Source organism: Acyrthosiphon pisum, chromosome A2, assembly GCF_005508785.2.
Source record: "Acyrthosiphon pisum isolate AL4f chromosome A2, pea_aphid_22Mar2018_4r6ur, whole genome shotgun sequence".
Taxonomy (NCBI): domain Eukaryota; kingdom Metazoa; phylum Arthropoda; class Insecta; order Hemiptera; family Aphididae; genus Acyrthosiphon; species Acyrthosiphon pisum.
Genome location: NC_042495.1, coordinates 16603944 through 16629481, shown reverse-complemented (window position 1 = coordinate 16629481; position 25538 = coordinate 16603944). Strand labels below are relative to the sequence as shown.

At 28.7% G+C, this 25538-nt stretch overlaps 3 protein-coding genes across 10 annotated transcripts in view; 1 reads left to right on the top strand and 2 right to left on the bottom strand.

Annotated features, from left to right (window-relative positions):
• LOC100569235 lies at positions 1–9043 on the top strand. Its single transcript, XM_003247567.4, has 4 exons — positions 1–546; positions 6163–6219; positions 6303–7270; positions 8233–9043. Exons 2-4 carry the CDS (start codon positions 6168–6170, stop codon positions 8413–8415), a joined length of 1203 nt encoding a protein of 400 aa, XP_003247615.2. The 5' UTR covers positions 1–546; positions 6163–6167; the 3' UTR covers positions 8416–9043.
• A 3744-nt stretch (positions 9044–12787) lies between these two features.
• LOC100162407 (dihydroorotate dehydrogenase (quinone), mitochondrial) lies at positions 12788–16968 on the bottom strand. Of its 2 annotated transcripts, XM_008189389.3 has the most exons (9): positions 16652–16958; positions 16326–16548; positions 15980–16189; positions 15656–15855; positions 15395–15589; positions 15125–15308; positions 14902–15055; positions 14667–14826; positions 12788–12990 (listed from the first exon to the last, which is right to left on the bottom strand). In XM_008189389.3, the coding sequence occupies exons 2-9, from the start codon at positions 16326–16328 to the stop codon at positions 12936–12938; spliced, it is 1161 nt and encodes a 386-aa protein (XP_008187611.1). In that variant the 5' UTR covers positions 16329–16548; positions 16652–16958; the 3' UTR covers positions 12788–12935. The 2 variants fall into 2 exon arrangements, with proteins under 2 accessions (XP_008187611.1, XP_001951009.2); XM_001950974.4 differs by having other exon boundaries at positions 16326–16968.
• Positions 16969–18237: 1269 nt separating this feature from the next.
• LOC100164496 (HEAT repeat-containing protein 5B) overlaps positions 18238–25538 on the bottom strand; it is a 36070-nt gene continuing 28769 nt past the window's right edge. For all 7 annotated transcript variants that reach the window (XM_029490389.1, XM_029490390.1, XM_029490388.1 and 4 more), the window contains 15 exons: positions 23933–24071; positions 23530–23709; positions 23195–23455; positions 22938–23119; positions 22621–22872; positions 22339–22549; positions 20872–21066; positions 20621–20783; positions 20439–20554; positions 20092–20355; positions 19782–20015; positions 19550–19701; positions 19222–19432; positions 18619–18773; positions 18238–18549 (listed from right to left, as the gene is read on the bottom strand). In XM_029490389.1, the coding sequence (XP_029346249.1) occupies positions 18376–18549; positions 18619–18773; positions 19222–19432; positions 19550–19701; positions 19782–20015; positions 20092–20355; positions 20439–20554; positions 20621–20783; positions 20872–21066; positions 22339–22549; positions 22621–22872; positions 22938–23119; positions 23195–23455; positions 23530–23709; positions 23933–24071 (2889 nt within the window). In that variant the 3' untranslated portion in view covers positions 18238–18375. The remainder of the gene's footprint in view (positions 18550–18618; positions 18774–19221; positions 19433–19549; positions 19702–19781; positions 20016–20091; positions 20356–20438; positions 20555–20620; positions 20784–20871; positions 21067–22338; positions 22550–22620; positions 22873–22937; positions 23120–23194; positions 23456–23529; positions 23710–23932; positions 24072–25538) is intronic.

Here is a 25538-nt window from a genome sequence, read left to right as displayed (position 1 = left end):
ATAATAATATGTACATTGTGCGCGACGCAATATAATATTATAATCAGCCGCCATCGGCTCGCTGGAACGCGAAATACGCAGTCGCCCTGCAAAATAACACCGTCCAGTCAGTTCCGTAGTGCTAACGCGGAATTATTATCATTGTTTACTAGCGCAAAGCGCCGTTTTTTTTACAATAATAAACTGTCGTTTTTTGTAGTCGCCAATCGCCATTTAAATATTGCATTGTGCGTCGACAATTTTTTTATAATAATCGTATGTCAATTATATTCATATTATATTGCACGCAAATCGCCTCTGTTGTATCGCATTAATTTTTTAGCGTGCGCTAATCGTTCACTTAATTATATTATACAATCAAAGGCGCTAATCACCATCTATTATTATATTTTGTGAGCACGAAAATCGCGCATTTCATTATTATTACGTGCTAGTATAGGCGCCAATCGCCACAGTTATTATATATATATTTTATTTGTGAATCATAATAATAATATAATATAGTATTATAGGTACGTGTTGCGGCTGGCCAGACCATATCACATTGTAAGTACCTAACCATTTGAAATTTACACATTGCTGTGAATCGTTATTATATTTACATTACACCTCTGATTACAGCAGTTGTCTTGTATTATTATATTGTATACCTATTATTCTTTAGCAGCTCAAATACGAGTAGCATCCCATATTATCATTATATTGTTTTATATTCTGAGCCGAGCAGGCTAACATTTACATTTTATATTCATAAACTTGATGTTGTTGCAATATTATTTGCTGTGTATTATTTAAATTTTTGAATTATACAACAACTCAATATACGACCTTTTTAGATTCTGATGTATTGATTTTACAATGATTATGTGTTTTTTTTTTTTTAAATTTTTTTTGTGTTTTTGTACACGATAAGTAGTCGAAATAATGCTTCGATTTTCAAATTGAATATATTGTTTAATGGGAAAGTGAATATTGCATTGGGGAGTTCAACATTTAAAATTTACAGTAATTTTCAAAAACGCCGAGAAATATAAAAAAAAATTAAGGAAACCAAGAATTTTTACGCAAAATAGGTTTTCGACCAAATCGATTTTGGGTTATAGTTATAACTCTAAAACAAATGAACATAGATGTATGAAGTTTTCACTGGTTGCTTATATTAGCATTTTCAATACACGACAGAATTTTCAAAAAATGTTGGTTTGTTTTGAACTGTTTACGGACATTTTCAGTTTCATTTTATTTAGTTTTTATTTCTATAAATGTCAATAAAAAGTTATTTATTGGTAAAAAAATCTTAAAAATGTAATACAAGGCTCTTAATATATTGTTACAATGGTATTTGAAAAATATTAAAATCCATAACCACAAATTTTTTTCTATAAGCATTTATAAATTCAAATCTTGACAAAATACTTCATAATCACGAAAATTAGCAAATTATTTTGAGTTAGAAATTCATAAAATTTTTTCTCTTTAAATCTAAGATTTAAAAATATAATACAATAATCCTCATAATTTTTTCTACCTATATCAAAAAATAAAATGTCCACAAAAAAGTCAAATTAAATTTTTATGAGCGTTTGAAGTTCATATTTTTACAACATTGGATATTTACACGATTTTATTATTTTGTTGTAATTCAAAAACTAATAACTAGAGATACATGAAAATTTCACTGAATGTTTGTATTTTCATTTTCTATACACCATGTTATTTTGAAAATATTTTAACTCTTTTTGAGCTATTACCAAACAATTTCAAATTTTAATTTTTTTAGTTTTATTTCTACAAATATCAATACAATTTTATTTGTTGAGCCAAAAAGCATGAAAATTTAGTACAAGGCTCCTGATTATTTATTACAATAGCATTTGAAAATATTAAAAATACATATTCACAGTTTTCTTTACAAGCATTTAAAGTTCAAATTTTGACCAAATTTATCAAAAATTGAAAATTTACAAATAATTTAGTAGTTCAAAATTTATAAAAGGTTCAACTTTGAGGGCTAAGAATTTAAAATTTAAAACAAGGTTCGACGTAAATTATTATTGCACGAACTATCATTACTTTTTTCCCAGCCGCAACAATTATAACTTATAAATTATTTCGTTTTGCGTTTTATTTTCGTTTAATTATACTAAAATATCAAGTTGTTCTTAATTCATAGGTAGTCAATAAACAACAGGTACAAAACTAAAATTTGTCTACTTTAAAAAAAATTGGGTAGGTGGAGACCAACAGTACCACACTCTTGCCCCCTCTCCCCCCTACCAATCAATTTCACTTATTTCTCCATAATATTTAGATATTTCTGTGATTCCTACGTCCATAGAAATTTCCCATATAAAATAGCTGCTTTTCCTATTGGTTTTTCTTTCTTTCAGTTACTTTATTAAAGTATATAAATTTGTATAGTTATACCTATGTGTTAACTATTCTATTTTTTATTTTCCTTATTGAATTATTATTGTATTTATTTATTAAATTATTTTATATTTAGTTTTCCACAAAGAATATTATAGTCCTTCATTTTCTAGAATATCTTCCGAACAGTGTAATATTCAATAAAATTGGACATCTTTCATTACAAAACATTTTAATATCGATTGTGGTTCATAAAGTATATAGGTATAGTATTATAGAGGTATATACCTAGGTATTTAACTGGTATACATAATTTTTAATAATTTACTAATGGAGGAACAATCGTCAAATTTATAAAATCTCGGAACTGGCACGACAATAGTAGGGAAGTTAGACCAGTTTGAATAGAATGTTGAGTAAAACGAAGCGTTTGACCACTAATATTATGGAAAAAAAATCATGCAAAAATACATGCATAATATAGAATTACTAACATTTATCGTTACAGCAAACTGCGTTTTTATTTATTCGTTTTTTCAGTCAGTTGATAATTTTATCTTAATACGCATCAGTTTTTCATGTGCACACTACAGATCATCGAATAAATTATTCTGTGCTATCATATTATGCTGTCACCGGTAAGCACGTAACGTACGTCCGCCGTCTAGACAACAGGTGGCCTATACTCGCCGCGCAATAAGAACGTACCTGTAACTATAACTAGAGGTGGGTGGACATCGATGTTTTATTGTTTTAAAAACATCAAAGTTTTCGTTCGATACACAAGACTAAAGTCTTCGATGTATCGAAAAGAATATCGATGTTTTTTTCATATTGTGCCTTTTTTTTAAAAAAAATAATTAATTTGAAACATAGGTAGTACGCATACTAACATGTAAGGTCCATGTAAATCTATGAGAAAAAATATAAACTTAATATGCAAATTGTTTTACCCGTGATAGAACTCTTAAAAAATAATTAAATTTTATATTGTACCTATATTGAACATCGATATTCAAAATATTTTGCCCATCTCTAACTATATAGCTAAATGTTTAAAACTACGGAAAGGTTGCGGGGTGGGCAGGCGTGGATCTAGAACACAATTAAAAAATAATCAAAGTAAATTATTAACTAAAATTATTAACTTCTTACTAAAGAATGTGTCAATTTTTCTTTCCGACCCGCTTGTTCTTCTTCACCCTAAATAAAAGAGAGAGATTTATTTTTACTATTTTAATCATACTGTATAAATGGCTATAAGAGTATAAGACATCGATATCAAAAATTGTAAGAAGTTATATATGTTTTAATAATAATAAATAAATAATAGGTTGTAAAAATGTTATAAAAATAAAAACTTAATTTTTGTATAAAATATATGTTTTTACTACAAATGCCTTTAGATTTTTAGAAAATAATAGGTTGGCCTCTGCATAAAAAGATAAAATTTAAAAATTATAATAATATAGATCAAGGGTCTCCAACCTTTTTTTACGGCGGGCCAAAATTGATATACGCTTTGGCATCGCGGGTCAACATTTTTAGCGGAATAGATCGGTTAAGAAATTGAAGAATAGATAAGATTTATTTAGAAAAATTAATGTTTGTATATATATTTTTTTATTTTATAACGAGTTTTTATATTATAACTTATAAGTTAATGTTAGTACTTAGTATATAGGTATAAATGACTATTATAAGCAGTTACGAATAACACCAAAAGAAAAAAATAATAAATTCATTTTATTTAATTAATCCAATAAATTAAAAACAATAAAAACTAAATGAAAATATTATAATAAATATATTATTTTCAAAACATTCATTAGCTTGGTGGGTTTTTTTAATGTTTGTAAAATTAACAGCGAAATAATAAATGCATATTTTATTCAATAATAATATTGTTTGATGGGGACGGAGTAGCCGAGCGGTGAGTGGACTACGGCGTCGGTTCTGACGTGGACCGTCGCCGGTTCAAATCTCTACCATGGACGGCTCCTCCCTCTGGGCAGGCAACCGTCTAGAGAGAGGCCGCCATTTGGGCAATGGGCATGGTAGAAACCTACGGATGCCCAATCCGAAGTTCGGCCAAAACTTAACACACATGTTAACCCAACATACAGCACCCTCCCCCACAGTTGAAAAACTACCCAATAGCCTATGTTGCCACGGGTTAATCAATGAAAAAAAATGTTTTGAATATTTTTTGAATTTATTAATTTATATCTACTTTTCAAAAGAATTTCCGGTACATTTTCATGTGTGATGAAAAATTTGCTTACTCATTTTCTCACCGTTCTTGTTGTTAGATATATATATTTAATTTTATGTCCTTAACATGATGTTATGTAGTAGTGCTATTAAAATAACTGAATGTCAATACATATGTGTGAAATTACATTTCAATATTGGTACGTAATATTTTATACATGGTAATAAGTTTTATCATTGGTTATAAAATATACTACATGGATATAAGTTTGTCGAACTGCCGTCTGTCGAGTGTAGGACATTAGAACCATTTTATCATTATAATAAGCTGTGAAGGATCTTAAATCTTAACAGTCTGCAATACTTAGAGTATAGGTACTGGAATTATCAGTTGTTAAATACCTACCTACTGATGAATGTGTATAACACCTAATATAATATAATATTAGTATAATTATATAGTAGCGCATGGTTTTTTTTTCAATATTACTTTAACGTTTCCGGTTTAATTCACATCCTTTTTAAAAATTTGTGGTCAAACTCTTTATTTTACTCAACATACTATTCAAACGAATCTAAATTCATTATCGTCGTCGTCCTCGCGCCCGCGAAAATTATCCACTCCGATATTTTATGAATTTAGCAATTTATCCTCCATTAGTGACCATTACGTGGCTGATGTAAATTATCAAAAATCAAGTGTACCTACTTAATTTTTGAATCGCAATCGATATTAAAATGTTTTGCAACGAAGGCCGTCTGATTTCAAGTGTATTCGTGTATATATGTATTAGTATTTATATATGTAAATAGTGTATTAGTGTATTACTAATCAAGTGTTTTAAAGTCACCAAGATCAGTTCAATTATTTAACAGACTATTTTAACATAAATCATATGACTTAGTTATAAAATGATATCACAACTTTTAGAGCAGTTTTTTTTTGTACTTACCGTTGTTTACACGGAGTTTGGCGGGTTGTGTTTGTTGGGATAATCTTGTATCTTTTGTCAAAATAAGATACATGATACCTGATACTTTAAAACTATGTATCACGATTCAAGATACAATTGTATCGTTGATACACCGATACACGTAATTACTAATTTTGATACCTAACCCTAACGCTGCTCAATATTACAAATTTCAATAATAGAATTATGTTAGCACGGCGTATTAGATAGGCAATTCAGGTACCCTATTTTCGCTTTCGGTGGTTTTTTCAATATTATTATAAGATGATGTTTGATCCTATACCTAACCTATGTATGAATACAATTTTGCCCAAACAGGACTTCGTCGTGAAGTTTTTAAAAATGATGAAAATCCTTTTGAGTTGTTTATTAAAGAATGGGTTCAGGCCTTAGGCCCAGCGCTTAATGTGAGCTATTATCATAATTTTTGAATTAAAACAAAATTGTTAATTTACTGGTAAAAATGTTGATGAATTTAGTCAAAATTTAATTTCAGAAACTCATGAAAAAATTACATAATACATATAGGATTTTGGTCTCTTTGTATTTTGATATTTTCTAAATAATATTTAGACATAATATAATATGGTTTATTGGTTTTTAGCGGAAATGGATTTCAGAAAGGATACAGTGAAAAAATGTCATGATGAAAATATAAATGGTAAGTAATCGGGAATTAATTTATGTTTTGAAATTGCCTATGAAAATACTTTATAAAATTGTATGTTCTTTTGTACAATCTAGGTAGATTATTTTGGAAAGCAATAGTTGAACTTGTACCTTCTACGCCTTCTGTAACTCAGCTCCTTAATATCTATTTAAAATATGTACATTTAGATATGTATATATGCTCGTCGACACTGGGATGGAACTATATCAGTGATGATGAAGCAAGACTTATACTAAATGTCATTAATCAAAAACATAATAATTTTTCGTTTGGGAAAGAGAGGTTCTTAGCAGGAGAAGATTATATTGTCAGTTTAAAAGATGTTCATGAATTTTATACATTCATAAATGTATGTTATAATAGATTACTGTGCAAAAAAAAAAAAGGTCACGAAGAAAAATGTGGTTTTATACAAATTAATAACTTTGAATCCATTGTTCCATATTGTATTATAGATAACCAAAAATATGTACCACTATTCTACTTTAAAAAGGAATTTAACATCTATATTGAAACCCTAATACGTCGAGCTATAAAAATAGAAAATTGGAACTTGGCCTATCTCAAGTTCTGTTGGAAAATTCAAGGTATCAGAGATGAATTGTTTGCTGGTAACTCTTGCAGGGTGGTCAGTCTTGATAATATCAAGAAATATTTTCCACCAGAAACACATTTTGAGGATTATTGGCCACATGAGACACTTAATTCACATCTCCCTATTAATCAGAATTCTTCTACCAATCTCAAGTTCCGTTGTAAAATGCAGGATATCAGAGATGAATTGTTTGCTGGTGACTCTTGCACAGTGGCCAGTCTTGATAATATCGAGAAATATTTTACATCAGAAACACATTTTGAGGATTGTTGGCCACACGAGACGCTTAATTCACATCTAACTATTAATCAGAATCCATCCACCCATCTCAACTTACAAGGTGCACTCCCTCAAACAACCCCTCAAGCAGAACCTGCTGAATTTATTGAAGATTCGGTAACCAGCTGTGGTTGTAGTGATGAAGAAATGGAGCTGGCGGTAATCACGGTTAGTCCTAGACGACGCCGCTCATTGTGGAGCCGGACGAAGAGATTATTCCGACGAATGTCTTGTTGCGATGCTTTGATATACCCCACAAATAAAGTTATACTCGTCGGCTTCTTACCATATCTCATTATCGCTAAAAATGAAATTGTTGATAAATGGTGTTTTAAATAGTTAAAAGTTTCTCTAAGGTTTTGTTTATATTTTTTCCTATGATACAAAAGCATCTTATAATTTTCTTATTGTTTTATATCACACTAATCGATCACATTAATGGTTTAACGAATTCTTACATCTTACAATAAAACAATACAATAATAATAAATATTGAAAAAGCAAAGAAAAACAAGGTTTATATATAGATGTCGATGTTTAGTACCTCCACACAAATTATAGAGCTCAAATGTATACACTAGGAGCGCTTTAAAAAAAAAAATTTAATTTTGTAGTTAATGAGTTTAGGCAGTAAGCCGACGAATTATTATTTTTAATCGTAATATAGGCCATAATAAACAAAATTAAAAAATCTTCGTCCATCGACCAATGTTGCCAGTGTCTAACCACAAACCACCCGTCAACCGGTTCGCCCCACACCCGTGTGCAAGGCCCTTCAACACGTTAGGACATATCCATGCCACCCTCTTACACTAAAAATAATAGTTCAAAAAAGTTCATTAAATTAATAATAAGTTGTCGTTAAAAGGTCTTCGATTAGGTAAGTTATTTATTGATTGAATGGATGAGTGTTTGTCTTATACATATTTAAATATTTAATGTACACAATATGATGTTAAGTTAATTTAACATTAAGTTAATGAATTGTATTTAATTATATCAACAACTTATTTTATAAATCATAAAATATATAATTATTGGTATATATCATTTGATATAGGTAATAATGTAAACCCTTACTGGTTATTAAATTGATTAATGCAATATACATTTTATTTTAACTAATTCAGGTGTTTTTGCATTATACGGCTTATTGTATGTCATCGGTGGATGTAAGTCTGGAACATACTAATAGATTCTGCAAAATTGTACAGCTCCATCACCCAGTGGCGTATCTACTGGTGAATATGAGGGTAATATCTCCCCCTCCCCGGAGACCAAATGTTCTACACAATTCAACATGTATATTATAATAATATAAATATAATATGTGTAATGTGTATACTTAATGTCTATTAAAAATTGTATATCCCCCCCCCCTTGAAAAAAATCCTAGATACTCTTCTGTGGCATCACCAATACAGCAACACCTGGTCTATGTCAGAATCGTCGACGAATGTACCACGATATTATGCAGAAGTAGTAGCCATTGATAGGCCACCTCATTTTAAAACTTGTTAGCATATATGATTTTTTATTTCTAAAGTTATAACATATATATACCTAAATATTATTGTGTCATAACCAATTAATTGTTTTTCTATTCTTTGTTTTATTAAAAGGTAATTAAAGTTTAAGTGACTAAAAATAAATTATACAAGGTTTAAAATGTATGAAATAGTGTATAGTTTTATATAGAAAAGTGTAAAACACAATATGCTAGTCTTTTCTCTTTGTTTTCAAGATCAAAGTCAACAAGTCAACATGTTGGTACAATTTGTCGAGCACTCATTTGATTTAATAATACGCATTTTATTATAATATCTAACGACTTACGACTATTATCCAGAAATACTTTTCTGAATTATACCTTGTTTTATCTTTTATAAAATGTTTGTATGTTTTTAATACATAATACTGACTATAATATTATATTTAAGAAGTACCTATGTATTGATTTAAAAAGTAAATTCATATTGTAGAAATATATATACATATTAGTATATAATAGTGATTAATGTTAACATATATTATAATATAATAATATAATATTAAAATTCCTTATTCCAATGAGAAAAAATATTTTTTTGAGTACTTCGATAAATAAGAATTTAACCTTGGACGTGTTTATGTAGTTTATGAGATATTTAGTATTTAAAGTTTAGGTTAACGGAGTGGTGTGGTGCCCTGCAAAATGTTATACCTACTACGCTCAACCTAATTTCAAATTCTTGCTTATAACAAATAAACTACCAATTTTCTTCCAAAAACCTCCGGAAAATAAATGATCTGAGCATTTTTTCTACAAGCCCCCACTCTCCCCCCCAACCTTTGAAAAATCCTGCGTACGCCACTGTACTGGTCGTATTTCTATTGATTTTTCTAAGACAAATACCTTTATTATAATATTTATATTATAACATTTATGTAGACTTATAGTTACGACTAAAAATCCAATAAAAGAAATCGTTTTTAGAATAGAAACTTCTTTGCCCTACAATAATGTATTTTAATTTTTTGTTCACTTTAAATACGATGGAATGGATATGTCCACTTTATTTTGTCATTCAGTCGTCATTCAGAGGTGTACCTACACTCGATTTTGTACCGAAACATTTTTTAGTTTTTAGGTAGGTACCAACAGTATCATGGATATATTGCTATATGTATTATGGGCTATATACTTTAAGCTCTCAAATCAGCCTATAAACGGAAATTTGGTGTACCTATAATTACTGTGAGCTGACTTTATCATCACAGGCGTGCGCAGACTTTGTCCGCAGAAGGGCCCACTTAAAAATGTCTGAACCAAAGATTCTTGTACTAATGACTACCGTAAAAAGGATGACTTCGGACATGTGGGGTGAATTCGGACAACACCGTGTTTTTTAGTTATCTTATAATTGTATAATACACGTTTAATATAAAAGTTGAAAACTGATACTCCACGTTAATATCTAATATAACCTCCATACAAAATAATGGTGTCATAGTACATGTTATGAAGGTAAATACAAAATATTATATTTTTGTATTTTGAAATTACAGAACTCCATTGACTACTGTAGCCAACAACAAATAGAAATATTTTACTGCGGTTTTCGGTAATCTAACTCGTTAACTTGTCTATGTTAGTTGGTACATGTGCAAATTGTTAAGATACTGGATCTCACACTGTAGTGTTAAATCGTCTTAATTATTACCAAACGTGGGATGACTTCGAAAAACACATTAACTATGCCCAGATCAAAAGATCAACAATGTAGGAGGTCGTTCGTATATAAGAATTATAATACTAATGATATTTAAAATGTCGTTGATGGTGTTAGTTATAAAAAAATGACAACACAATAAGTAAAAACAGAAAAGTAAAAAATAAATTTTAAGTTGTCATGTTCATAGAAAAGTAAAGAGTTATTTTTTTAGAATATTAAACAAATTATGTTGTATTTGAGATAAATGTATGGGGTTTTTTATTTCAATTTATTACATTTTTTTTTAAATTTCTATATTGTCCGAAGTCAACCTTTGTAACTATAACATCGGTTTTAAATGAAATCTAATAGCAGTCTTGGGTAGTATTCCAAATATAGTATTCAGAATACTGTTCCGAAATACTATTTAAGTACCAAATACTTTTAGAATACTATTTCCAAAAGTATTTTGTGTTGTATTCGGAATACTGTATTCGGAATACTTTTATAGTATGGAAATTAAATTGTTTGATTTGCATATTGTTCCTTTGCATTTGATTTAAAACAAAAATACAAAATGTATATTTTATGAATTGGAAATTTGGAATCAATAATATCTATTAATATCATACAATATCAAAATTGAAGGGTGAAAATGCAAAACGTAGTATTGCCAAAATTTCAAAAATCGAGTTAAACATCGATTTTTATGGGAAAAAATGCGAGGAATTTGATTTTGCAGTTAGAATTAAATTGTATCGATTACTTTTGTGAATAAAAACGTTTTTAAAACTGATGTTCAATACATAACGTGATATTGCCATATTTAACGTCAAAGTAAAACGTGGTATTATCATGTTCAAGTCAAAACGTATTTTTAAAAAAAAATACTAACACTCAAACTATTCTTATTCCTATTAATTGTTCACTCAAATGAGATGTGTTGCATTGAATAATATTAATTTATTTTAAATGATCAATGTTGCCTATTACGTCTCAAAATATTACTAAAACGGCTAAAAGATCGTTCATTGACTTCAACCGATGTAGCTTAAGAGAATGTCACACCCACGTGTGTTGTCTCCGCCTTACAAATATACAACATAGCAAAAACTGTTTTGCGCGGGACAACTTTTATCTTTCTGTGTTTGTATAGTAGTAGTGGTTCCAAAATTTCTGAACATATATGGTGGGACGGAGACAACGCATGCGGGTGTCACATCCTCTTGAGTATTAAATCTAAAATCATTACCTATAATAATTAATTGATTGTTTTAAGATCAATAAAGCCAGGATTTTTTTTGGTTACAGCATGAATGTTCTTTTTTACGAAACTTCCTATTTTTCCTCTTATGAGTTTTAATTTCTCCATCGCTGTTTCAAAGATTTTCAAACTGTCATTTATGGACATATTTTTTGTTTCTAATGTTGTAAATTGTATGTGCTAAAAACCTTAAATTCACTGAGATGAAAATTTAATCATTTTTCAATGCTTTAATTTTCACAATATTTTGAGTTTTTACAATTGCCATAGAAGTCACAGTTAAAAATCTAAGTCTAAGTGTAAAAATATTAACAAATTAGTGACATATATAAAAAGCAGGTAAGTGGATGTCGCTCTGCTGTACAGTAGATTACAAGTGGGTCTTGAATTAGACCTGAATTCAATGATATAATATCATTGTATAAGAAAAACGATTCTGAGCGGAGACGGTTTGTTATTATTTATTTTATCATGTAAGTTGAATTAATATTAAAATATTATAATTTTTTATTCGTTTCTATGGTGATAAACAAAGCGTTAGAAATTATAATCCCATTTTTAGCGTTTTTTCATAATTTTTCATTACTTTTTCCCATGGCATTAAATAACTATTGAGAAAATCGAAAAATGACCTCTCTAAAGTACCATCTTGGTCCAATTTTCTAAAAGATAAGATACTATATGTGTAAATCGAAGGATTCCTTCTGGTAGAAATTTTGTATACAGAATATAAAAAAAAAAATAAAAAAAAAAAAATAAACACCATTGTAAAACCACTAGCTTCCCCGCTCCGCTCAGAATCTAAAATAGGTATGTACAAAAATATGTAAAATAAAATTGGTGTCATTTTAATAAGAATGATTTAAATTGTGAATATTTGTTGTCAATTTTTAAATATCTTATTCTATATAATAAAAATATGCATTTATCTTTCATTCTTCTCTACTTATTAGAACAAATTTTGGCACGTGATCAGAAAAACGTTTGCCACCCCTGAGTTACAGCATTGTGACTGAGTACCTACCTAACTATAGAACAAACAGACTTAATATGATTTTCTGATGTCAAAGAGTAACCCTCTAAAAGTTCCTCTCAAATTATCAAACACAATTTAGCGATTGCAAACAATTCAATGTAACAATTAATATGAATTGGAATTCAAAATTAGCTACTTATTAGCCAAACTCTGGGTCCTGAACCTTTCAATGAAAAAAAGAAACAATGAAATTAAAAATCATACAATATTATTGACTATAACCATCAATGCCTGTATAAAAATTTTTTTTAATGTATATAATATAATAATAATCAAATATGTAAGTGATTAAAAAAATTATATTCTTAATTTCCAAAATTTTAAATAAATTATTATACTTTACAGTTTGGCATCTGCACCAATTGCATCAGATATTGAGTTGTATTTATCTTCCCTAAAATCAAAAATGCAAATAAATAAAATTTAACACAAAATATGGTTATAACTGTAAAATAAAAGTGTTATTATAACACTACAACATAGCTTACAAATATTATAATAACATTATAGGTATTTGACAAAAAAAGAATTTTGTAAATGTATCTATAATGAAAAATAATTAAATACTGCAAGACAAAACATAAAAATTAACAAAAGCAGGTAAGTGGATGTCGCTCTGCTGTACAGTAGATTACAAGTGGGTAATTGTATAATGGTTGTATTAGATTTGAATTCAATGATATAATATCATTGTATAAGAAAAAAACGATTCTGAGCGGAGACGGTTTGTCAGTCTGTATATTTTATATTTTGTTATTATTTATTTTATCATGTAAGTTGAATTAATATTAAATTATGATAATTTTTTATTCGTTTCTATGGTGATAAACAAAGCGTTACAAATTAAAATCCCATTTTTAGCGTTGTTTTGTAATTTTCCGGTGGTTTTTCCCGTGGCATTAAATAACTATTGAGAAAATCGAGAAATGACCTCTCTAAAGTACCATCTTGGTCCAATTTTCTAAAAGATAAGATACTATGTGTGGAAATCGAAGAATTCCTTCTGGTAGAAATTTTGTATACAGAATATAAAAAAAAAAAATTAAAAAAAAAATAAAAAAAAAATAAACACCATTGTAAAACCACTAGCTTCCTCACTCCGCTCAGAATCTAAAATATATAATTTAACAAAACATAACGCAAAACGTAAGTTATAGAATATCATTAAACGAAAAATAACGCAAAAAGAAATTGTTTAAAATGTATATTGGTTTCGTAGAAATATTTATTTTTGTCTTGGCAAACAATCTAAAAATTTATTATACTATATTATTCTATATCCGGGCCATTACCTACCGTATTAGTTATTATTTTTAAATTTAATAGGTATTTTAACACTATTCTAAAAAAGGAAAATGTAAAACTTGTATAACATTTTAATTCTAAATAATGATAAACGCAAATAGTGTGTAACGTTTTAATTGTAAACAACATAAAACCAATTTTTTTTTCAAATGCGAGCCCTGCATTAAAACAAAATAAAAAGGTAAATTAATTAATTTTTAGGAAATATTTGGTTTTTAATTAGTCAATAGTACAAGATAAGTAAAAATACTTTTAGGTTTTTACCAACACAGTCATTTTATAGCTAAACAACTAAAATTCTGTGAAAAAAAATGCGAGTTATCAAGCCTTTTTTCTTTTACAAATGTATTATTTGTTTAATAAATTTAGAATAATATTTAAAACTCAAGTTATCATGATTCAATTGTACATAATATTGCTTACTATATAAATTAATTTAGCATGTGTTCAAAATTTGGAAACTGACATAATATAATGATGTTAAATAAAAATATAAAATTGAATCAGATTAAGAATTGAGTTAGTTGAAAAACTTTAATTTAAATTAGTAACATTCTTTTTAATCTCTACTCCATCTTTAATAACATTATAAAAAGATAATCTCTTTAATTTTGGATGCTGGATTTATTATATAATATATTTTTTGATAGTTTTATTCCATACAATATTCTTATTTATATATTTTTGTTTGTTGAGCTATAATAGTTATGTTCTGAAAACTAATAATAAAAAATAAAAAAGTAAATTAATTTTAATATTTATTACCTAAGAAGACTTTCAAGTTCCTTTTTTATATTAACTATAACCGATGGGCCATTATATATAAAAGATGTATAAATTTGTATAAGTGAGGCGCCTGCTTTAATTTTGGCATATGCATCTTGACCATTAAATACTCCGCCAACTCCAATAATAGGAATTTTACCTAAATAATAAAATTAAATTTATTAAATAAAATTAATTTCACTAACCTATTATAGGTACTATTATTATAATTCACCTTTTGTCAATTTATAAAATTCCAAAATGAGTTTTGTAGATTCTTCTTGTAAAGGTTTCCCACTGAGACCACCAGGTTCTAGTGCATTGGGATTGTCATAAACACCAATTCGTTTAACAGTTGTATTTGAGATTATTAATCCATCAACTTTACACTAAAATCAAAAAAGCCCTTTTTTTAGAAGTTTTAACTTAATCTTTATTAAATTAAAATATTATTTTACCTTTTTATCATTAATTACATCAGCAATATCTTTTTTATCTTGATCAGTAAGATCAGGAGCTATTTTTAATAATAATGGAATTTTGCGTTCTCCACACACTTGATTCCTCGCTTCTATAACGCTTGAAAGTAGACTCATGAGATCCTTTTTTTTTTGCAAATTTCTTAGACCCGGAGTATTAGGACTAAACAATTTTTTTGACATTTTTTTAAGGATAATTTATATAGAATCTGAGTTGAGGTTTGAATGTAAAATAATCAATTATTTTACCTGGATATATTTATAACAAAATAATCAGCAACTGGAGCAAACTTTTCAATACCTTTCACATAGTCAGCAGCTGCATCTTCAGACTCTTTATTTTTTCCCAAATTGACACCAACAATACCATCAAAGTTTTGGTTTTGCTTAAGTTTATTAAGCCTTTCAAATACAACACTATGACCATCGCTATTGAATCCATATCTAACAAATTATAAAATGTGTAACGTTAAATTAATAGTTATTACTAAAATTAAGTGCAATTTTTACCTATTAATAATAGCTTGACTATCTATAAGTCTAAACACTCTTGGTTTTTCATTGCCTGGTTGAGGTAAAGGTGTTATTGAACCAACCTCTACAAAACCAAACCCTACATTTTTTAATGCTTTTGTTAATTCACCTTGTTTATCCAACCCAGCTGCAAGGCCTATTGGGTTGGTGAAATTCAAATCCCATAACTTGGTTTTCTAAAAAAAAATTAAACATTACGGATTTCATACTACCATTGATTAAAAATACTAGTATTTATACCTAATCAATGATACTTTGTTGAAATAAGGTGAATAATAGATGTTAAAAAAATAAACTTACCAATAACGGTGGATCTTTATAAAATGATTTTGGTATAAGACCATATTTTCCAGAAAATGTTAAAAGGTCATGAGCTGTTTCTGGATCACAAGCAAAGAATGCAGGAATAACATATTTCTTATAAAATTTTTCATTTAGTGTAATAACATTTGTTCCTGCCCATAAAAAAAATCCTCCAGAAGAAATGTAAACCAAGGATCTCAATGGACCCTAAATAAATGCACAAATATTAATTTATAGGTATACAACAGATTATTATTATAAGATACAGTTAATTAATTCTATTACGCCAACTTAAGCCAATTCACTAGATTAAATTTAACAAATAAAATTTTTAATAACTTACCATTGTACCTAAATAAATTTAGATCACAGAACTATTTTCTTAAATCAAAATATAAGAAAAAAAAGTTTGGAATTCCTCCACGAAGTACTTATTATACAACGTATTGGTCTGCAGTACTATATGAGGTAGATGTCTGAGCGATGTGAGTACATATAAATAAACAAACTCCCTTACAAATTGTCGTAGACGGTAATATTGTTATTAGTTTAAACCCACTAAATTACTTAAATAAAAATGATTTGGGTTGTAACGTTGAATTTGTTTGGTGGGTACTAGGTACATATAGCCTAACCTACGTTTTAAATTGGTCAAAACACATGTAATACCTATGTGTGGGATTTGTAGAATGACAGATTGCAGAACAGTATGATGTATGAATAATTATGAACTATGACGTAACAACTAACAAGTAATACAAATTAACTATAACTTATTAATTATAATCAGCCTGGCACATCTGTAATCTGTAAATTTTGTATGACTCTTGGTTGTATTCAACGATCTTAAAACGTGCTGTATTCTGTAAATTTTACTATATCTGTATTCTATACACATTATTCATTACGCATCGAAAATCCACACTTCACATTCCACATCACGGTTCCTCGCACGACACACACAGAAATTAGAAATTTAGTATTTACTGTGATAAACTGTTTACTGATAACTGATAAGTGATAATTGATAACCACGAACCACGTTTTAAGATAATACTATCATGTACTATACCACGATTTAAGATAGTAATCTTTAATGATAGTAAGATAAAAGATCGCGTACTTTACCATATACGTATATACTATAGGTACTATTTTCTTTTTTTTATAGTAATTACTAATAGAAAATAGAAATTAGAATAAACTATAAAGCTGTAAGTCTGTAACTGCTATCAGTGGCGTGCAGTCGTGCAGATAAGACACAAATGGGGCCTAGGGCTTTTGGGTGTGGGTGGTATTTTTTGTTAAGAATGTTACAAGTTACTAAAATTAAATTTGTAAATGTTATTTTACTACGTGTCATTTTACTACGTTCTTTTAGTTTTGGGTGGGTGGTGGGTGTAAAAAAATTAACTTTGCCCCACATGGAAAAAGGGATCTGCCCGCCACTGACTGCTATAATCACTAATAACTATAGGATATATACAACTGCTAACAATATTATTAACATTGTCCAATCCTCTTAAAGTCCAAGCGTCTTTACCACCGACCCATTACCTATTAATAGTTCTATGCTCTTTACAACAACAAATTAAGATCATAGGCATCATGGGTGTTAATAGCAGCGGCGTAGACATGATTTCTAAAAGGGGGAGATCAAAAAAATAAAACGTCATAGCTAAATGGGAGGGGAAAATTGGAAAATGCTCCACTCTCTCAAAACTTTTTACATAGGTAGTGAAATATTTAACAATAATGAATATAATTTGAATTAATTCAAAATTCACATCAAACACATTACGGGTAGATTATCTATTCCAAAGCCAATGGGAGGTGGTCCACCCTTGTCTACGCCACTGGTTAATAGCGTTTGATATTTGGTGGGAGGGGCTTTAGTGGCTAGGCAGGACAGGTAGGTATTAGAAGTTATAAAAACAAGGAACTTGGGGTGGCTTCAAGAAAAATTACACAGAACACAACAAAAAACCATTAATACAAAGACAAACACCATGAACCGATTGTGATGAATACAAACCATCTGTTAACATTTTTTGAGCAAAAAGTTCATTCAAAACCAATTGTTGAAGCCCAAGACACAAATCCGATATCAACCAAATCATCCCAATTCCAATGTAATGAACCGAGTAAATTTAAAATATACCTAAATAATTTTATAAAAATTAAAATCATTACATTTTTAACTATGTTTTTTGTATTTAAAAATGTTTCAAAAATAAAAAATGAATAAACAATGATTTCAGTCCAGCATAGAATCGGTAACTCAATACATATATTCTATTAATAATTCTGTGAAACATAAAATCGAAGTCCTAGTAAAAATAATAAATATTTAAAAAATTGTAACCGTTATGTTATAGATATAATTCTTAATGTTAACTAAAGTTAGTGAAATCTGTTTTCAGTTTGATAGAAGGCTGGATAGACTTTGTTATACTTTGTGGTATATGACAACCAGAGTTAAACTGTTGTTGTGATTTAGTAGTTTTAATGGTATGTTCTAATTTTGTTTTCAATTTATTGTTTTGAGACATGATTATTTTGAATTCCTGAAACAATAAACAATTATAGTATACATTTTAAAAAAAAATGTTTATTCCAAATAGTAATTAATATACCTGTGGATAAACCGGTCCAATTTTCAATAAACATTGTAAACTAAACTCATGAAGTTTAGACCGTGATTTAGTCATGACAGTGTCATATTTTGTCAATTCTGTGTCTATAAGAAAATTGATTAAGGATGGTACAAGCAATGCTAACATTTGAGTTCCTGAAAATAAAATAAAATATACAATAAATATAATTTATATTAATATGAACTGAGTCCTAAAAAAATGTGGTTCCTCATTTTTTTTAAACTACAAATAATTAAATAAGCTACTTTTTTTTTGTGAACTTAATTTGTTTTCATACTTAATGAAAAAATAGGTACACAGCAAAATTACTATATACAGCTAAAACTCGCTTAAGACACTGTTTTCCGCAGTTCCCTAGACATTTACTGTACAAGTCAATACCCGCACAAGACACTCTTTTGAAAAGCGTCTTAAGCAATTTTTACTGTATTACATTGATAATACTACACTATCACTATTTTAACAAGATTTGACAGAACTTTTACAGAGAAGATAACTGATAGGCAACACTTAAATTTAAGAAGTTCTAAATTGTTCTCTTAAATTCTCTTTAAAGTTAATAAAATATTTGTAAAAAATTACTGTGTTTGGGTTGTGCCAATTGAACCAAGCATTCAATTGCACTAATTGCTTCACATAGCATTATCAAATTAGATTCCAACATATTGTTTGGTATATCCACGTATAACAATTCCATAAGGCGTGGAGCTAGTGCTTGAATGTATCCTGTTGCAATATATTTATCTTCAAGTTGAAAAACAGCTTTAAGAAATTGAATGCATTTTGTTTTGACCTGTGTAATAAATAATTGTATTGCACAAATAAATGAAAATCAATTAATATATAGTATAGTCAATATTTTTATAAATACATTTTCAGAATTTATCTTTATTCTAAATTTTATACTCACAACGATATTATCACTTCCGAAACATTGTGTGCAGTAATTAATGCAAGGGTATAAAATATTTTGAACAACCATAACACCAGGTGGTGCATGTAATGTAAATACAGTGATAACAGATAGCATCGTTATTTCATTTAATTTTTTGCCTTCGTCTCCTAAATAAAATTAATGTATATGATTAAGCATTTCTTATATACCTAATTCATTGATATAAATAATTTAATCATATAATTACCAGTTTTAGAAATATCAATTAGTTTAGCAATTGTACTTTGTAAGAGTGACCTCCATTTACTTTCAGATACTTTATGATATCCAAAAGAATGTTTACATAGTACATGAAAAGCGTCCAGGGCAGCTAAAATAGAAATTTTATTTTTGGACGTTTCATTAGAACTATTGTTTTCTCCCAATTCTTTTAGTACATTGGTTATTAAATATGCAATTGTTGGAAGTATCTGAACACCTCCTACAAATAAGATATAATAAGTATAATTTATATATGTATTTCCTACTAAGTGTGTTAAAAATAGAAATAATTTTACCACTTGGAGAGCAAAGATTTGGAAGTTGGGCCATAATATTTAATGTTATAGCGATAACATTATGGTTTAAACAATTTGAATGTAATTTTCTGGTTGAAGATACTAAAGGTGTTGGATTCATATCTGGTATTTGTCGAACAATCAAACACATGCAAACTTCTAATGTAGCAAACACAATACTTTTATCGTGCTCTAGAACCCCATCCTGTCCACCATCACCTAAGCAAGCTACATCAGCAGCAGTTGAGGATCCAAGACTTTTTTCTAAAGATCAAACAAATGTATTAATAAATAATAAAGCTATAAGCTAAAGAAAAAAATATATAGAATTGGTAATTGTCTATTACCATTAGCCGAATTTGAATTTTTTATTTTTAAATCCTCTTGAGCAGCTTTTACTATTTGTTTTACAATATTCATAATAGTTTGCTGTACTTCTATACTATCATTTGTTAAAAGTAATCTAAAATGATCAATATTATAAGAATTTAATTGAATTGAATTGATATAAAAAATGAAAGTTTATTACTTGTGCATAATATTTAATGTTTCCACTGCTAATATACAATTTTTCATCATCATTCGTCTGGCCAACGGTGAATCTAATATTGTATATAATGATTTCAGACAAGTTATGAAATTGTCTACATTTTCCAAAGTCCGTTGATTACATATCGCTTCAGTACAAATTCCTTAAAACAATAGAATAAATTAAGCAATGAGTTATTATTTACAGAATTTTAGAACTTGAAATTGTAACAATTAAGTAATTATACCTACCAAATATTAGGTAAAATTTATCTTGCAATTCTTTAGTTATGCTAGTATTTTCATCTTTAAAATCTTCAGAATTCAACCATAGTGATAAAGCATATAAAATTGGAGGCCAAGCATTTTTATAATGACTTCTACTACTATCAATTGTACTTGATGTATAAAAGGCACCACCTTCATGGGGAAGCTGACTGTTAAACTCTATATGGAATTAAAAATATTTAAATAGAAACAAATAATTTGTTATTATAATAATATATTTTGTTTAAGGATAGTTCTTGTTCAAACAAACTTAAAATATTAATTGGGGTGGTTTAAAGTCTAAATGTATAATTGTAAAAATAACACAACTATAAGTCTGTACATAAACTCTATTCAAGTTAAGAAACACAGTCGACAGCCAATTTATGTACAGGGGTGTATAGATAGTTCAATATGTAACGGATAGTATCCATTTTCTCACGATACACAATTAATAAACCAATAATAGTAAATAGATTGAAAGGATATTCAGCGATAGAACTATCGAATAAATGAATAGGCAAATGACCTCAATGACAAATTGGCAAATTGCAAAATACAAATAGACAAACAGGATAAAGGAGAAGGCTGACTGGGTATTCGTAATCATTCGAGTATAATAAATTATATTATATTATAGTATTGCATTGCATTATATTATAGTCGAATATAAAGAAATTCATATAATAGTTGACGAAATATGAGAGCTTGTCATTATCGCAAAATAGATAACTAATATTAAACTAGAAGCAGGATGTAAAAGATAGATAACCATAGGCGATTCACTATACTTCGTGGAAACAGCATTATGCTTTTCTATACATGCACACCGCAGGCTATAGATTAGGAATATCACAAGTGCGTGGGCTGAGTCGATGGTCACACGGACCACATCTGTTAGAGACGAGATAGCGTATCGATAGGCAGGGGGAGCAGGGACCCGAATATAAAAGGGAGCCTGAAACAGCCTGTATTCAGACGTGTCTACTCCAGAGCACAACAAGCACCTTCACGTCACTCTGTGTAGTAACTTGTCATTTGGACTTAAACAAAATTACTGAAGAACATTTTAATAAACTACAAAGTATCTTTTCATCTGTCTACACTTATTTATAAACTACCCCGTCAACATCTTCATCATCAACAAAAGTGGTCTTGCTTCCTGCAAAATCATAATATACTCGTAGTCAACGGCTATCAGAATATTACTCTGACCGCTCCAACCTACGAGAATATTACAAATAGATGTCTCAGTGGGAATGACAAACAAGTGTTGTCTCACTGCTGAGTGCAAAAATTGGTTACAGCCAGTACTGTGTTTTTTAACTTCAACAGAGTATACAAAATTACAGTAGTTCACATGTTTTGGTAGATCACATGCGACACAGTTAATACTGATTAAATAAAATGGTGTTAAAGAAGTAGTTGTATTTAAAACAAAAATATATATACCACAAGGCAGCAATAGAAGAGCATGATCCTTAAGAGCAGCTTGCCAATTTTTAGACAACATATCTAATTCTGGATGAATTAAAGTCAACAGACTATCATTTTGTCCTTCATAATTTCCAAAATCATCATTAGTTTCACTAACATTTAAGTTAGAATTTTTATTGAAATTATCAGGGGCAACACCATTATTTATCATGGCAATAATATAAATCTAAAATAAATAAGCCATTAGTTAAATTGATTACATTTAAACAAAAGATTGTTTAGAAGTAAAAGTATAACCTGGGCCCAAGCTTTAAGTATAGCTAAACATTCAAATGTTGCAACACTTTCATTATATAAACTATTGAAATTTATATTGAAACCCGGTTTGAGTTTTTTAAGAGATGTGACTAATAAATGATAAACTCGTCTTAAGTCACTTAAATCACGTGCAACTCCACTTCCTATCCATGTCCCACATACTCGACATGCAGCAGCTGTAACATGACTGGGAGTGTCTTCAGAAAATGCTGGTCTTAATGCAGCACTCACCTTCAAAATATATTTAATACATTAAAGATACATTATAATATACTTGGTTATGATAAAAAATGTACTTGAGCTTGAAATTGTTCTAACAATAAATGACCAGGAAATTCGGGTTCAGGTACTTGAGCAAATTTTTCAATAATCTCATTAAGAGTTTCAAATCCTTCTAAACGTAACTGATCACTGTCACTAGTTGCTGCCATGAACGCCATTCTTATTAAATCAGACAAATGAAGAATCAGATAGTCTCCTGGATAATAATAAAAATAGAAATAATAACCATTATAATTTAAATAGAAAAATTTAATTTAAGTTTTATCCATACCTTTATTATTAGTAAACGATAATTCTTTAGCTAATGACAAATTAAAATGTGGAGAAGAGTCACATTCTTTATGACATGAAGATATTATTCGACAAATACACTGAACAGCAAAAACCCTAGTTGGCCATCTGGGTTGTCGTTTTCTTTTTAATAAATATTCATTTTTAGAATCCTTTTGGAATTCATCATGGTCATCTCCAGTTTCATCGTCATCATTCATTACAGGTCCATCATTTTTATCTATTTCCTTATTATGTAATTCTACAGAAATTGCACGGATTATTATAATTAATAATATTTTAATACAAGCATAATACTCAAAATTTTAATAATACCTGAAGAAACCGTTAAGACTGATTTACACAAATTAATCCATTTTGTAAGATTGTCAACAGCTAACATTTGAAGCATACTTATGAGAGTATCATGAATATCTTTTATTAGTTGTTTGTCCATTTCCGTATCTAACATATTAAATAATACTCCTGGTAATCCAGATTCTGTCAATAAAAATCCTAAAAATAATAATTAAAAATATCAAATTATTATAATTTTGTCGATTTAGTAAAAATATAATAATACTATGCGTAAGAGAAACATAGATTTAAATTTTAAATTTTCTTCCTACCTAAAAAATTAGTTTATATAAATTAAATAAAAACACATTATTTTAAAAATAATAGCTTTCTCGCTTTGAATACAATTTTAAAATAAATAAAGATTTATAATTGTTTTTACCATCTTTGTTGATATTTTCAGGAGATTTAACAAATGATTCTGCAATTTCACAAACTTCTTTTGCTTCCCTCTGTGATAGCTGTCTTAAACATGAAACTGCTGCTTTTCTTAGAAGTAAATGACTGTTTGATAAATTTTGCTATAAATTTTTTAATTAATTATTATTATTGCATACATTGTAATGCATTTTGGTCACATTGTATTTATGTCAAACTATCCAAGTCACTATGTCTAATGTCATAGTTGTAAGTAAGAAAAAAATCACATACTATCTATTTCAGTGTTTCTCAACTAGTGGTATGCAGAAAGCTGATAAAAGGTACAAGACTTTGAATAAAACAATTAAAATTATTAATATTAACCACGGTCTTAGAAGACCGTGATATTAACAGTGACATATCTATCTTCTATTCTACGAGAGAATATGCCAGTTCTGTGCATGTAGAATAAGGTTCATCGACCAACTAGGCCATTGCATCCCCTCTATGTAGTAAATGTCACCGACAACGACTGACCATTAAGCACAAGGCAAATGTAATCAGCTGTCGTCAACATTGAGCGATAACGCTACAATCGCGCTCCACCTATTGAGAATTTGGCGGGGGGTGCGTAGAGCAGACCATTCTCGTAATCGCAAAACATGTTCTCTCGTGGAACAGAGTATAAGAATTTTTATTAAGGTGTTACCAAAATATACATGAATTAAACTATATATTCTGTTAAAAATGAAATCAGTAGCGGGCGGCGACCAGTTTTGTTCCGCAAAGGTTAGACCCGGTCCTTACTATGGCGATGCGTAAAATTGTGTTATATGATGAATCCGCGCCCATGCACACAACTTGACCGCCCGGTACTGATCTCATTTGAACAGAGTAAAGTAAAGGTTATAAAAAAATGATCTAATAAAAACTAACAGCCAATCAAGACATATCTAACCTAAATACAGGGTGATTTTTTTAGTATGATCATCACCCTGGTTTTATGCTTAAACTATGCATAATTCAAGTTCAGAATTTCGGATTTTTTAAATACACTTGAAAGTTTTTTTTAGAATCTTTGAGATTTTATGCACCACTTAAAGATAAACCTGTGACAGTATAAACTTCCGTTTTTCAAATAGGTCACCCCTTTTTCGTTTTTAATTAGGTATTATGTTTTATTAACTGTAGTATTTAATATTTATTATACTAAGATTATTTTTACAGATTATTTATTTTGATAAATTAATAGTAATTACTAAGCTCCCATCTATTTAACCCATTACCATAGACATCATTCTTAGTATAAAAAGTTATAAAACTAAAAAAATTCTCAAAAAAAATATTTGCTAAAGAGGACGTTACACGGACATTTGTTGTCTCCATCTTACAAGTGCGCAAATTGTTCGCTCAGCAGATCACGTTATGGGCTTTTATTATATTTTATTTTAAAGTGAATTTTGAGTATTTTATGAAGTACAAACAATTTTAATTTTTAAAATACTCAACTCGTTTTAAAATTAAAATATAATAATTAGCCTTGAGATGCCCTGGATAATAATCTTACCTTTAAATTTTATAAGAGGTCTATTCACTTTAAATTTTAAACTAATGGAGTGAAATGTGAT

Excerpts from the sequence above, each read along its gene's own strand:
- LOC100569235 (XM_003247567.4), top strand. The coding sequence starts at position 6,168 with ATGGATTTCAGAAAGGATACAGTGAAAAAATGTCATGATGAAAATATA. Across the intron at positions 6,220-6,302 it reads TCATGATGAAAATATAAATG|GTAGATTATTTTGGAAAGCA; the intron begins GTAAGTAATCGG and ends TGTACAATCTAG. Across the intron at positions 7,271-8,232 it reads TGGAGCTGGCGGTAATCACG|GTGTTTTTGCATTATACGGC; the intron begins GTTAGTCCTAGA and ends TAACTAATTCAG.
- LOC100162407 (XM_001950974.4), bottom strand. Across the intron at positions 15,590-15,655 it reads AGTCAAGCTATTATTAATAG|ATATGGATTCAATAGCGATG; the intron begins GTAAAAATTGCA and ends ATAATTTGTTAG. Across the intron at positions 15,056-15,124 it reads ATGTAATTAATGATAAAAAG|TGTAAAGTTGATGGATTAAT; the intron begins GTAAAATAATAT and ends TTTTGATTTTAG.